This window comes from Piliocolobus tephrosceles, chromosome 1 (genome assembly GCF_002776525.5).
Source record: "Piliocolobus tephrosceles isolate RC106 chromosome 1, ASM277652v3, whole genome shotgun sequence".
NCBI classification, from domain to species: Eukaryota; Metazoa; Chordata; class Mammalia; order Primates; family Cercopithecidae; genus Piliocolobus; species Piliocolobus tephrosceles.
In genome coordinates this window covers 106499378-106513743 of record NC_045434.1, presented here as the reverse complement: position 1 = coordinate 106513743, position 14366 = coordinate 106499378, and the positions used below count along the sequence as shown (strand labels likewise).

General features: G+C 37.9%; 1 protein-coding gene across 1 annotated transcript in view; it reads right to left on the bottom strand.

Moving 5' to 3' along the window:
- The window catches only part of DENND2C (DENN domain containing 2C), an 82992-nt gene that overhangs the window by 23997 nt on the left and 44629 nt on the right, over nt 1-14366 (bottom strand). Inside the window, exons 2-7 of the mRNA XM_023222757.1 lie at nt 12208-13214; nt 10552-10688; nt 10029-10141; nt 8937-9107; nt 4803-4899; nt 1620-1664 (exon numbers count right to left, since the gene is read on the bottom strand). Of these exons, the coding sequence (XP_023078525.1) occupies nt 1620-1664; nt 4803-4899; nt 8937-9107; nt 10029-10141; nt 10552-10688; nt 12208-13010 (1366 nt within the window). The 5' untranslated portion in view covers nt 13011-13214. The remainder of the gene's footprint in view (nt 1-1619; nt 1665-4802; nt 4900-8936; nt 9108-10028; nt 10142-10551; nt 10689-12207; nt 13215-14366) is intronic.

Sequence of the window (14366 nt, the reverse complement as noted above, 5' to 3'; positions counted from 1 at the left end):
ATGGTGCTAGACGCAAGAGAAAAATATTAAGTGGAAGAAGACATCCATCAGCAGACTTTCTCAAAAGAATAAAATTATGGAAGCATATTATTTAAACAGTCATAGCAATGTCAATCAAAACTGGATAGCACCTATCCTCTATTCTCATTTATCTCTAAATTTTGAGCAATCTAGGGTGGTCCCCACTGAAGGAAACTGTGGACTTGCAGAATACTTTACATGTCCCAGTGATTTGCTTATGTGTCATTCTGAGCCACTGATAGACTCAACCTCTAATTGTCTTTCCTTTCTTTTTGATATAATGCATTCTGTCCCAAAAGAAGTTATACTATAGATCACAATATTAAGAACATTTAAAAAAAAATGCATCTGGGAATGGCTCCCCAGAATAATCCAGTACATTCAGTGCTCTAGGCAAAACTTTACTTACGTCAAAGGGCTGAGTTCAAGTCAAGAAAACTTTAGGTCCTGTTTCTCAGTAGTAACAGCCCTAAATTAGTCATCTTTACACATCTAGACTGAACCTGATGATTATTAAATTTCACCTTCAGTCAGGCTACAGAATCAAACACCTGAAGCAATTCAGGCCAGTGGAGGGAGCACAAGAATATTAATCATAAAATTAGGTGTCAGATTGGAAGTGGAACTGCCCTGTACTCACTCAGCTTTGATAATGTACGTCTTCTACTTTTTACACGGCTTAGTATGTCAGTCACTTAAATAGGAAGTAGATAACTTGCTGTGATAACTAGATAACATCATCATTAGATGAAGGATGAAGGCATCATGAAGTGCTTGGACAAATAGAGTCAAAAAAGTATGATGCATTCTATATTCTACTAGAAAGTAAACAGCACAATAATCTGGAATATAAATGCCTATAAATAACAAATAGATGTTTACTTTTTCAATATCAGAGGTATCAAAGTTACTTAAATAATTACACTTGAGTGGCTACAAAAAATCAGATATTTGGCTGGGCACGGTGGCTCACACCTGTAATCCCAGCACTTTGGGAGGCTGACGTGGGAGGATCATGAGGTCAGGAGTTCGAGACCAGCCTGACCAACATGGTGAAACCCCGTCTCTACTAAAAATACAAAAATTGGCTTGGTGTGGTGGCGCGTGCCTGTAATCCCAGCTACTCAGGAGGCTGAGGCAGGAGAATCGCCTGAACCCGGGAAGCAGAGGTTGCAGTGAGCCGAGTTCGCACCACTGCACTCCAGCCTGGGCGACAGAGGGAGACTCCGTCTCAAAAAAAAATCAGATGTTTACTGCTCAGAGGATGATTCACACACTCTGTTTTGGCTGCCAGGAAACTACTGCATATATGTCTGGACATGCAGCCCTCTGCCGCTCCCCTAAGAATATTCCATCATAAGAACCACACTGTTCAGCCTCAACTCCACCACGGGAGACTTCAAATGCTGTCAAACAGCTGACAGTGTTTAATTCTGACTGTTTAATTCTCCAAACCTCAACAGGTTCTGAAAATAAGGAAATCACCTACAAAATGGAACTTCATGTTGGGAAAAACATGCTTAATCACAAAGGTAGGTGCCACTCCACCTAACTCATGATCATCACAAGAACGGGAGCAGCTCCATTGACTCACTCACTCTTTGGCAGATACTCGGCATCACTTTCGTTCCCACTGATTTCACCTGAAAAAGAGAGAAGGAGTTTCCATTTGTATTGTCCAACAGTAGGAAGTACATGAGGATGAGAACAATGTAAACTCACAAACCTGGGGACTTGGAGTAAGGAATAATAAAGCTGCTGAGCCTTTCTCCAAACCATTTGGTTGTATCCGGTTGGGACAGTTATCAAAAGAGAGCAAAAGGCTCAAAGAGGAAACTCCTCTACTACATCTTCTTCCCACACCCTACTTCACTCCTCAGCTCCCCTCTCATCCCTAATTCTAGAAACTAATTGCATTTCAAACCAGTTTTAAGAAGTCTAGTTCAGAGTGGATTCTATTTCTATATCCACATAGTTGTCTGTATATTCCAAATAAAGTATCAAAGGCAAACACCAAGAGGCCTAACTAAGAATATAAACACCAACCAGACTATAAATTTAGAGTAACAGGAAACCATGAGAACTAGGAGAGAGATATTACCAAGTCAGCCCACCTCTTCTATGATGCCTCTAAACTACTTCTAGTCCATATGGATTTTTTCTTTACTCCAAATTCTCATAGTACTCATAATGCTTTGAACTATTTTCATTTTCCCCAATCAGATTTTAAGTATTTTGGAGATAAGGGGCTATCTTGTTTTCACAAGGCAGTGTTTTGTATAATTCTGAGCACACAGGCAACACACACACACACACACACACACACAAAGCAGCTTTTAAAATAAATAAATGAAACATTTCTAGATTAAGTTTGAAAAGTTAAAGCAAAATAGAAATGCAAAGAAAGGGAAAACATTTAAATGTATCAGAAAAAAACAAGGCCTAGAAGTTATAAGTGAAATTTGATTATATAAACTTGTATCTAATTTAAAAGTCAGTATTAAACTCAAAAAGTGAACGATAAACTGGGAAAATACTTGTACACACTTTGCAGATACAAGGCTGTTTCTTAATGTTCAAAAAACTGTTACAAATCAAGAAGAAAAAGCACAAGAGAAAAAAGAATAAAGGGTGGGAACAGGCAATTCATAGAATAAGATTTGTAAGTTGTTGATAAACATGAAAACTGCCCAAATTCATAATGAAATAAATGTAAATTAAAACAATAAACAAGACATACATTTTCAACCATGATACTGCCATAAAAAGCTTTAATAAAGCATAGTATTTATTGATGAAGATTATGGGGAAAGAGGTATTTTCAAATGATGTTTGTAGAAACATAAGCTGTTACAATCTGCTTGTGGGACAATTTGGCAGTAGTTACAATTTTATTTTTTTTTGAGACAGGGTCTTACTCTGCTGCACAGGCTAGAATGCAGTGGCATAATCTTGGCTCACTGCAACCTCTGCCTCCCGGGCTCAAGTGATCCCCCCTACCTTAGCCTCCCAAGTAGGCTGGGACTATAGGCGTGTGCCACCACACCCAGCTAAATTTTTTTTTTTTGTTTTTTTGATACGGAGTCTTACTCTGTCACCCAGGCTGGAGTGCAGTGGCACAATCTTGGCTCACTGCAACCTCCACTTCCAGGGTTCAAGCAGTTCTCCTGCCTCAGCCTCCTGAGTGGCTGGGATTACAGGCATGAGCCGCCATGCCTGGCTAATTTTTGAATTTTTTAGTAGAGACGGGGTTTCACCATGTTGGTCAGGCTGGTATCGAATTCCTGACTTCATGATCCGCCCGCCTTGGCCTCCCAAAGTGCTGGGATTATAGGTGTGAGCCACCGCACCCGGCCACCCAGCTAATTTTTGTATTTTTTGTAGACACGGGATTTCGTCATGTTGCCCAGGCTGGTCTCAAACTCCTGGGGTCGAGTGATCCACCCGCCTCAGCCTCCCAGACTGCTGGAGTTACAGGTGTGAGCCACCGTGCCTGGCCAAAATTTTAAATCCATATGTTCTGTGATTAAGCCCACTTCTAGGAACTTATTCTACAAAAATAGTCTTATATAGAAACACAAGTAAAAGACGCGTTTGCAGCATTGAAGATTTTTATGTATACACACACACACACTTTTAAATATCCACAGGTTAAATAAAATGTTAGAAACAACTAAACTGTCTACTAGCTAAATAAAATTATTTTACTTCTATGCAATGAAATACAGTACAGCTATGTGGATCTCTGTGTTTATATTGAAAGAGCTCTGAAATACATTAATTAAGCTTTTTAAAAAAGGAAGGCATACAAAGCCTGAAAAGTGTAAGAGTATTTGTGTAGAAAATGTATTTGCATGCACATGAAATTTTCTAGGTGTGCAAGGGGGAAGTTTGGAAAACTCTGGCTTTTCATTTTATAAGGAATAAGAGAACATTAAAATAAATGCCGCCTATTCTTAAGATAGGTGGGAAAGACACATAAGAGATGTTACAGAAAAAGTGCTTATTTAAATATTGCATATTACATATGTTTTATAACTCAAAATTAACCACCATGACAAAAAGTATAGTGTGGCTATCAAATATTATTCAGAGGACGAAACAAACACTATGAGCTCCTGGTCCTATCTATAGTCTTAGTACCAGGTACCTCTTAGAAACTTAGGAAGTGCTTGGAAAGAAAGAAAAGAGAGAAGAAAAGGCAATATAACTAGAAAAGTCCTTATAAAAGATCACTTAATTGGCTTAATATATTCTCATCTATGGGTTTTGATGACCTGTATTCTAAGACAATGAATGAAGGTTAGGGGGATTATGAGGCAAGAGAAAAATCTACTGAGAATCCACAGGGATCGAAAAAGTACCAGATAGTCCACTTTTAATATGAGACTTCAACACACAAAATTATAATGACAGAATTGATGAAGGCTGATAAGTCCTTTTGTAATACGTGAAAACTGAAAGTTAAGAAATATTTAGGGGACTAAATAAAAAGTAGGACTACAAAATAGTGATTCAATTTGTCTATGAAAATTAGTATCATTGGTTTATGATTATTTTTGCATTTATTTATTTGTTCATCCAATAGTTATTACTTGGCACAGAATTAAATAAAATGGATTTGAGAAACAATCCCTTATCTTAAAGAAGTTTATGCTTAAATGGGATAACAGGAAAGTTAAGCCAAAATTTTTAATACATATCAAACATTAAGTTATATGGTGATTCTCCTCTTATATCCTCACAGCTACAGGATAGCTGGAACAGAAAACAATTCTTACCTTTTGTTGGAGGTAATTCCTTTCCAGTGTAAGAATGTAACTTTACCTTCTTCTTCCCTCTTTTAGATTCAAATATGTCATCTATTTTCAATACAAGCTGAAAAAAGACCAGAAAAATACAAATTAAGACCAACACCCAAAAGTTTCACAGTTTGATGATATTAATCTATTAAGGATTCTTATTCAGAGAAAAGACCTATTTTATAAATAGAAACCTTTACCTTTTTGAATTTTGGATTTAAAATGATGACCTTTAATTAGATGATATGTTGTTCTAATACCAAGTCCACATAACATGGGGAAGGAAAATGGGAAAGGATATCATATGAACCCAGCACAGGCTTTTAGATTCCTTGTCACTCCATGTCACAACATGCAGGAAATGTGGCTATTGCCCTTTGTATAGTGATCAAGCCTCTACTATTAAACTCAAGTTCTCACTTGCTTGGAGTAGGAAGTGGAACACTCATTTATCTAAAAGGCAAGGTGAGGCATAGTTATTTCTGCTCCCAGAAATTCTTCCCAAGGAGCAGATAAACATACTTAGAAAGCTTTTAGCCAAAGGGAATATTCTAAGAGTACTAACATTACCATTTATTTTAGAAATATGTCATAAAATTACGAGACCCAAATATACTGAAATACAAAAACTATGTTTTTTTCTTCCACTCATCAATCTATTTCTCAAGCAAGTAAATCCAGACCATTTATTTTTAAATTGTTATATAATTGCTTCTCTCCATTTCATAAGTATTACTCATTAGAAAGTTTTCTTTGCTGCTGGGAGAGATGTGTGTGTGTAAGAGAGACAGGAGACACACATAGAATGCGACAAAAAAGAGGAGATTCAGAGCTGATCAACAGGTACTTTTAAAAGGAGGAATTGATTACTTTTTCTATAAATACTTCTCTTTTTTTCTTAAAATTCCAAGCTTTTCTTAAGTATCAATCGTGATTTAACATACTTAATGCCTAGAATTACAATTGTTAGGAACATTATATATGACAACAACCAATAAAGTTCCCCGAGAAAAATGCTCTTGTATTCTCTTTTGTCCTTGTTTCTCTAGCCATCCTGGCAATCGACAGGCAGTGAATCAGTCCAGTGCAAACCACCGTCCCCTGCCAACCACCCACCCCCAAAAAACCATGCAAGAAACACATGCTTCCAATACACAGATTATTACCACATGTTTGGATGAGTTTGTGCTCTTAAAGATTTTTATTGCTGCAATGCAAGTGAAAAATTGCCAATGTTCTTAAATATTACCATTACAAAAAACAAGTTTAAGAGAATCTAAAATTTAAAAGTACTAAGAGCTATAGGAAAGATGTATGGAAATAAATATATATTTGGGTTACATAATGATCCAAAATAGCATAATTGTTACTTTGCATTTGAAAAGTAGAATCAAAAGTATATTCAAGTATAAAGGAAAGAGAACTGTTCTAAAACTATGCGATAAAGTGATAAATTTAAATTTCTGTCATGAACTAGGAAGAAGAGCCTCCTAGTTGCAAGAAATACTGTAGAATATTCTTCCTAAGAAATGATGGAAATCATACTGCTGTACACACAACACAAACAATAAAGGCAGTAGGAAATGTACTCTAGCAAACAATCCGACACAGGATTCCACAGCAGGGAAGGAACGGAAGAGTGGGGAAGAGGCAAATGGACTAGATCAGTGAGGTGAAACTGTTGAGGCAGTTTCCTTTCCAGGGACAGCTGGAGGGCTTAAAGGGGAAATAAATGAAAATTGACTTTCTTATGGAATGTTGTTCTAGAAGATACTCCAAAGCCAAAATTTGTATTGCATAAGGGACATCCTAACAAGATTTAATCTAAGGAGGGTCATGGGTAGAAATGTCGTCATGACTTGTTCCTGCCCGACAATTAAAAATTCATAATCATTTTTTTCTCCTCATGTCTCCAAAAACCTTCAGAAAAATATTAGAAAGGGAAAAGTTAGATCATATCACCTATCATCAGATACAGAAAAAGCTTCGAGTACTTGAGATCCATAATACATAAAATATTGAGGCATGAAATCGAAAGTGCTGTAAAGCCTCCCTGGGTCTCATTAAACTCTATAATCCATGATTCCTAAATATTTGTTAATGCCATTATAAGAACCACATCTTAAACGTAATCCCTTAAGGTGTTTGCATTCTTCTCCCTATGAACACATAATTTGTCGTTTCTTGGCCATGTGGGAGGCTGCTTTGTTGTGCCAACATGATCTACCGGAGGACGGGGCTACTACAAGATGCCTGGCAGTTCTTTAAGCCTCTTTTTAAAAAAATATTCCTCATCATACACAGAAAGATAAACAGTTAATTTTTTTTTTTTCACTAAGAGAGATCAGTTTAGCTCTTTTTTTTTTTTTTTTGAGACAGAGTCTTGCTCTGTTGCCCAGGCTGGAGTGCAGTGGTGTGATCTCAGCTCACTGCAAGCTCTGCCTCCCGGGTTCACGCCATTCTCCTGCCTCAGCCTCCCAAGTAGCTGGGACTACAGGTGCCTGCCACCATGCCCAGCTAATTTTTTGTATTTTTTAGTAGAGAAGGGGTTTCACCGTGTTAACCAGGATGGTCTCGATCTCCTGACCTCATGATCCGCCCGCCTTGGCCTCCCAAAGTGCTGGGATTACAGGCATGAGCCACCACGCCCGGCCCAGTTTAGCTTTAAAAAACCTCTATGTCTTTAACTTTTCACATAGTAAAGAGGAAGGGGCAGAAAACTGATCATAAGAATTAAACTGTGGAATAGAATATTTCCCAAGGAATCAATCAACAGTTACTAACCCAAGAAACAGATGTGACTTTTGTTTAATGTTAAAATCAGGTACAAAAAGTATATGTTAGGCTGGGCGCAGTGGCTCAAGACTGCAATCCCTGCACTTTGGGAGGCCGAGGTGGGTAGATCACGAGGTCAGGAGATCAAGACCATCCTGGCTAACACAGTGAAATCCCATCTCCACTAAAAATACAAAAAAATTAGCCGGGCGTGGTGGTGGGCATCTGTAGTCCCAGCTACTCAGGAGGCTGAGGCAGGAGAATGGCGTGAACCCAGTAGGTGGAGCTTGCAATGAGCCAAGATTGCACCACTGCGCTCCAGCCTGGGCAACAGAGCAAGATTCTATCTCACAAAAAAAAAAAAAAAAAAAAAAAAAGTTATATGTTAAATGAACAAATTCAGATGGGATTAAAGAAGGAATAATATTTAAGTGATCTGATTTCTTCATTACAGCAGAATATTTGCACAGTATTTTGACAATCCTGATAACACCCTGCATTACAGCAGAACAAAGTAACAGAGAAAGTTTAAAAATTTTTCATATAATTTCTTAAGTGTTTCTCCTAAAAGAAAATGTCTATCAGTCTGGTGCAGTGGCTCACACCTGCAGTCCCAGAACTCTGGGGGACCAAGGCAAGAGGATCGCTTGAGGCCAGGAGTTCGAGAACAGCCTGGGTAATATAGCGAGACTCTGTCTCTACAAAATAAGTAAACACGTAAGAAAAAATATGTATATGTATGTCTGCAAGTAATCTCAATTTCTTCATTTTGGTTGCAATGCTTCTAGTAGAGATGACATACAGACTTACTGCCTTTTCTCCCTTGAGGGAGAAGTCATTTATGTATTATGATTGCTGATAATTTCTATTCCCAAGTAATAGATTTGTTTTTTCTTTGGAAATTTTTGCCCCAAATAAATGGCATATACTTTTTCGTTACTGAAAATCTGTAAACTCAAGCACAAAACTGAACTCACTTTGGCAATGATATGAATGAGTGAATTAGAACAACACTGAAGCCATCCTGAGAGAACGCCCTTTTATATAAGGTTCTGGTGCTTCCTTGAAATAGGCGGATGATTTTAATGAGAGCTAAAGTAACTGAAGTGAAGTCCCCATCTAAATCAATTTTACAAATCCATAATGAAACTCTTGCAAAAGCCATTCATGCACTTTTCTAGCATGAGCAAAAATTTAAAACATAACGCTGCCTTCCAAGTCTTCTAGTCCCAGTAGGTCAGTTCTAACCTATTATTCATTCCAGTCTACAGTTTACTTATTCTCATTCATGGAAATGCTGAAGTAAGAGTGAAAGAATGAAAGCACTGGAGTCTTTACCCTTGGAAGATTTTTCATTTTCCTGTTTGCAACTTCACCAGCTCGGAAAAGCTTCCATTCCGTTAAAGTGACCGGCAAAGTGGTATCTTTTGTGAGCTTTGACCGCAAATAAGCTTGTGAGTTCTTTACTTCCATAGTCTTCCGGTGAAGGAATTGAGGTTTGGGAGGGAGCTAAAACAGGATAAGATGTACTGGTAAGATCACCTAGTTCTGTTGTTGTTGTTTGTTTGTCTGAGATGGGGTCTTGCTCTGTCACCCAGGCTGGAACTCAGTGGCATGATCATGGTTCATTGCAGCCTCAACCTCGGAGCTCAAGCGATCCCCCCACCTCAGCCCCTTGAACAGCTGGGACTACAGGCACGTGTCACGACATCTGGCTATTTTTTTTTGGTAAAGATAGGGTTTTATCAGGTTGCCCAGGCTGGTCTCAAACTCCTGGGCTCAAGCACTCCTCCCACCTCCGCCTCCCAAAGTTCTGGGATTATAGGTGTGAGCCACTGCGCCTGGCCAGCATCATCTAGTTAATCTCTGTGTTATCATACAAAGTCAAAGCTATTCCAGAAATGCATTTATCCTATATTTCATTTAAAATCATTTCAAATGAAGATAACATAATTTCTTTCTCTCCATTTATAAAGAAGTTTCTCAGGTTTCTAATCCAAAGTTCCACTACAGGGTAATCAAACTCCCAGAAAACAATGGCCCACAGTTTTCATGAACTCTAGGGAGCCTTTGCTTCTAGGCGTCTCGCATGCTTTCAGGGACTAGGAATGTAATTTAATGGTCATAGGTTGATGTAGATTAATAGGGCAAGTGGGAACTAAAGTGAACTGAAAAGTTCATAGCTGTCTAAAGGCATATATATTCAATTATTTTTGAAGTGTTAAAACAACCACCAAAAAAAAAAAAAAAAAAAGCTGTATGCTACCCCAAAAACAAAACAAAACAAAACAAAACAAAAAAACCACCACCAACATTAAAACTTACATTTCAGTGCCTCTTAGTTCTGGCCCCAGTTAAATACCCTTAATCTTTTTGTAGATACCATGAATAAAATTCTAATGTTTTCTTCAATTAATTATCTGGTTATACCTTGGGCGCTTTAAAAGCACTTTTAGCAGGTGGTAGCTTCCATGCTGAAGGGGATCTCCACATAGGTAAAGGCTGCACTGGAATATCTTCATATGGATTTTCTTTGGTGGGATCTTAAAAAATAATTTTAAAAAATGTTTACATGAACATAATTAAATGCAAAGATAACCACAGCTAGCAAAAGAAAGAAAAAGCTAACTATGTTCAGCTTTCTTATTCGACATTGCTGTAGGGATGTGGGTTAAAGCACTTTAAGCTTATAAAACCACTTATGTGTCCAACAGAGCTAAAAGAATTCTCAAAATGCTATATTATAAAAATCTACTTATGAGCTGAGCAGTCTATCACATTAGTTGTAAAATTCATTAGAGAATAAAATAATTTATACACCAAAGGTTTCCATGCTAAAGAGAAAAAACTAGGGCAATATATGCTTGATTATAGAAGAAAATACCATCCTACAATTAAAGGCTTCACCAAATACACAATCATCAAATTTAATTGCAAAGTTGTCAACACCTACATATGATATCTTCATAGATATTATCCTCAGACTGTGTGTAATAAAGTGCTGACCCAGAATTTTTTCCAAGTTCTTCATGAATCGTCTGTGAGTTCCGATTTCGAAAGTGCTGAATATCCTCAAATTCAAAGGATTTCCTTAAGAAAATAGATATATTTTAAAGTTATATCTTTCAAAACTCTAATCTTTATTTTTTAACATTTTTATTTATTTATTTGATTGTTTTATTATTGTTATTTTTTGAGACAGAATCTCAGTCTGTTGCCCAAGCTAGAGTGCAGTAGCACAATCTTGGCTCACTGAAACCTCTGCCTCCAGGTTCAAGCGATTCTACATTGCTGTAAGGATGTTACGCCTGGGATTACAGACGCATGCCACCATGCCCAGCTCTTTTTTGTATTTTTAGTAGAGACGAGGTTTCACCATGACCACCAGGCTGGTCTTGAACTCCTGACCTCAGGTGATCTGCCTGCCTCAGCCTCCCAAAGTGCTAGGATTACAGAAAATTCTAATCTTCTTTAAATTGGTATGGGAGACAGAAATAAATAAGTACAGAACTTGTATGCAAAATTACAAACGTGTTTTATCAGAGATCTAAGAATAATGAAGTAGGCTGTGCCTTGTAAACACCATGAGAAAACTGGATGCTTGCAGCCAATCACATTCATGTTCTACACTGGGTTCCTTTATTAAGTTCACTTAGTAAGGAAAAGTGGGGCTGAGGCCAGCATGCCCTAAATGAAGTGAAAGAATGTTACTGCTTCCCTACAGAATTTTTAAATTTAATTTTTATTTTATTTTATTTTAGAAGCAGGGTCTCATCCTGCTGCCCAGGTTGGAGTGCAGTGAAGTGATCACAGATCACTGTAGCCTGAGCTCTTGGGTTCACGTAATACTCCCAAGTAGGTAGGATGACAGGAACACATCACCACACCTGGCTAATTTTTTCTTTTTTCTTTTTTTTTCTGTAGAGACAGGGTCTCACTATGTTGCCCTGTCTAGTGTTTGGCTGGTCTTGAACTCCTGGCCTCAGGTGATCCTCCTGCCCCAGCCACCCAAAGTGCTGGGATTAAGCCAGCACACCCAGCTCCCATAGATTAATTTTGTTTTTTGTTTTTTTGAGAGTGAGTCTTGCTCTGTCACCCAGGCTGGAGTGCAGCGGCACGATCTCAGCTCACAGCAAGCTCAGCCTCCCAGGTTCAAGTGTTTCTTCTGCCTCAGCCTCCTGTATAGCTGGGACTACAGGTGCACACCACCACACCCAGCTAATTTTGTATTTTTAGTAGAGACAGGATTTCACCGTGTTGGCCAGGCTGGTCTTGAACTCCTGATCTCAAGTGATCTGCCAGCCTCAGCCTCCCAAAGTGCTGGAATTACAGGAGTGAGCTACCATGCCCGGCGCTGGCCCAGGTTCTTAAAGATATATTAATAAAATGGAAGGTGTTCCGATGCTCTTATGTCAGTAGATTATCTTAGACATTACTATATTCCTACTTATTTCTCTTATTTTCCTTCCACATTAATCAACACCTGCATGTTCAAATCAAGGCCATCACCTAAGCTGGGAAATGGAAACTGGTTTGAAAAGGAAAAAGAAGCTCAATAATCCTGTAAGGGAAATACCTACAAGTCTTTATCTGTAGGATAAAAACATACCTTTTAGATCTTCCTCTTATTTTTCCACCATATTTCTTTGGTTCAGGTTCCTGAGAAGAGGCCAAAGAAGATTGTGCACAAGAATTATTTTCACAGTATTTTTTGTCACAGTTTCTTTCTTTATACGGCATAACACCAGATTCGGATAAATATCTGAATGTCCTACGAGGTTTTGGCAAAGGATTTATGGAAGGTCCACATTCTTGCCCCTCAGGCTCAGAGTAAATATTTTCTAAGCTCTTGGTTATTCCGTATGAACTATCCAGAACTCTGAAGTTCAGTTCTTTTTCTGAAGAGTCACAATGTTCTAAAGCCAAATTTAAGAGTTTATCTGGGGGAAGTGCTTCTATTTTCTTCCACAGTATTTGTGAGGTATAGAAGTTTCCTGGAGGTAATGAAGTCTCTGAATCTAAGACATCTTCTTTACAGCTTTCAATTTCTTTGACCCGAGAACACACCCAGTTGGATTCTGATTCATTTTTAAAGAAGTATGTATCATCATATTCCTGTTTCTTATTTTCATTCTCACTTTGATCATGGCTTTTGGTATCTTCATTTATATCTAGACCTACATTCTCACAGCTGGTTACATCCAAGTTTTTGCTCTTTCTCTCAGCTACAGGATTTTTCTTAGGAAGGATCTCTTGGTGACAGTTATATCTCACTCCAAAGTCCTTTGGACGCCACTTTTCTGGATTAGATATATTAGCCCTTCCTTCCCATTGAGAAATTTTTTGTTTGATATTTTTGCAGTGGCTTCTTGACAGTGTCTGAACAGCAGTACGAGAAAAACCAACATCCATGTTCCCAACTGGGTGAATGACAAGTGATTAATCTTACAAAGGTTCCATTACAAGTAAATGTGAAACATTGTATTCTTTATCCTGTCAGAATCCAAATGATTCCAGTATTTTCCCTTCATGTTTAACTTGTAAATCTCTTTGTAAAAAGAACAATTTTGATCAGTGATCCTTGTTGAAAATGACTACACCTGATCTTGAATAATCCTGTGAAAATGACACAAAAATATGTTAACACATTTTATAATTTCCTAATTTAAAACTCCACTGAAACACTGCCCACCTATCCCTACATAATTCATATACATTGCACATGTAAAAACATACCTGTCATCTATTAAGTGATTCAACTACATAAAGGCACTCCTAAGATAGTGAGACAATAATACTAACAAAACATTATTTGTGGTATTTTTCAAATTGTCAGCTTTAATGTTCTGCCATATTTAATTTCCTAAAGTTAGGTAGAATGAGGTTTTAGAAAAAAATTATACATAGTAGTATACAATATTATTTTGTAATAAATTAATTCTTTTTTTTGAGACAGAGTCTTGCTCTGTCACTCAGGCTGGAGTACAGTGATGGTGATCTTGGCTCACTGCAACCTCTGCCTCCTGGGTTCAAGTGATTCTTCCACCTCTGCCTACTGAGTAGCTGTGACTACAGTTACGTGACACCACACCTGACTAAGTTTTTGTATTTTTTGTATAGACGGAGTTTCTCCATGTTGCCCAGGCTAGTTTTGAACTTCCTGAATTCAAGCAATCCACCCCCTTGGCCTCCCAAAGCGCTGGGATCACAGGCCTGAGGCACTGCACCTAGGCTTAAATTAATTCTTTATGAAACCTTCTCTTAATGAAACAAGGAGCAATGGAGTATCATGAGGAGCATATATATACACAGAATTACATCTCAAAAACCCCCCAAAATTTATGTATGTCCACAGCAAGAGCCAGTTAGCATGGAAACACACCAATAGCCAACTTCCTCCTCCTGTCCTACGTTGATTAATAGTATCAGCCCATCATATAGCCTATTTCAACTTTACTTTTAGCAGCACAGGATTCCATATACACTAAAGACAACTCAAGGTGCCCATTAACTATCAGTTGCTTTAAAATGTAATAACCTATTTTGATGACTGGACTTCCCACATCTATGCTACCACACCCTTGACCCAAATCAACACAAATACTTACAGCCACTGTCACATTCCTTCCTTCCAAACAGAGGCTTCATTCAGGCCCATAAACCATTTCCTCATATGTAAGCTTCAGTGGAAAACTTTTCCTACCAACTGAGTAAAGACCTGATCTCAAGTTCTACTGTATACTTGTTAAAAATAGCAGTTGATTCAAA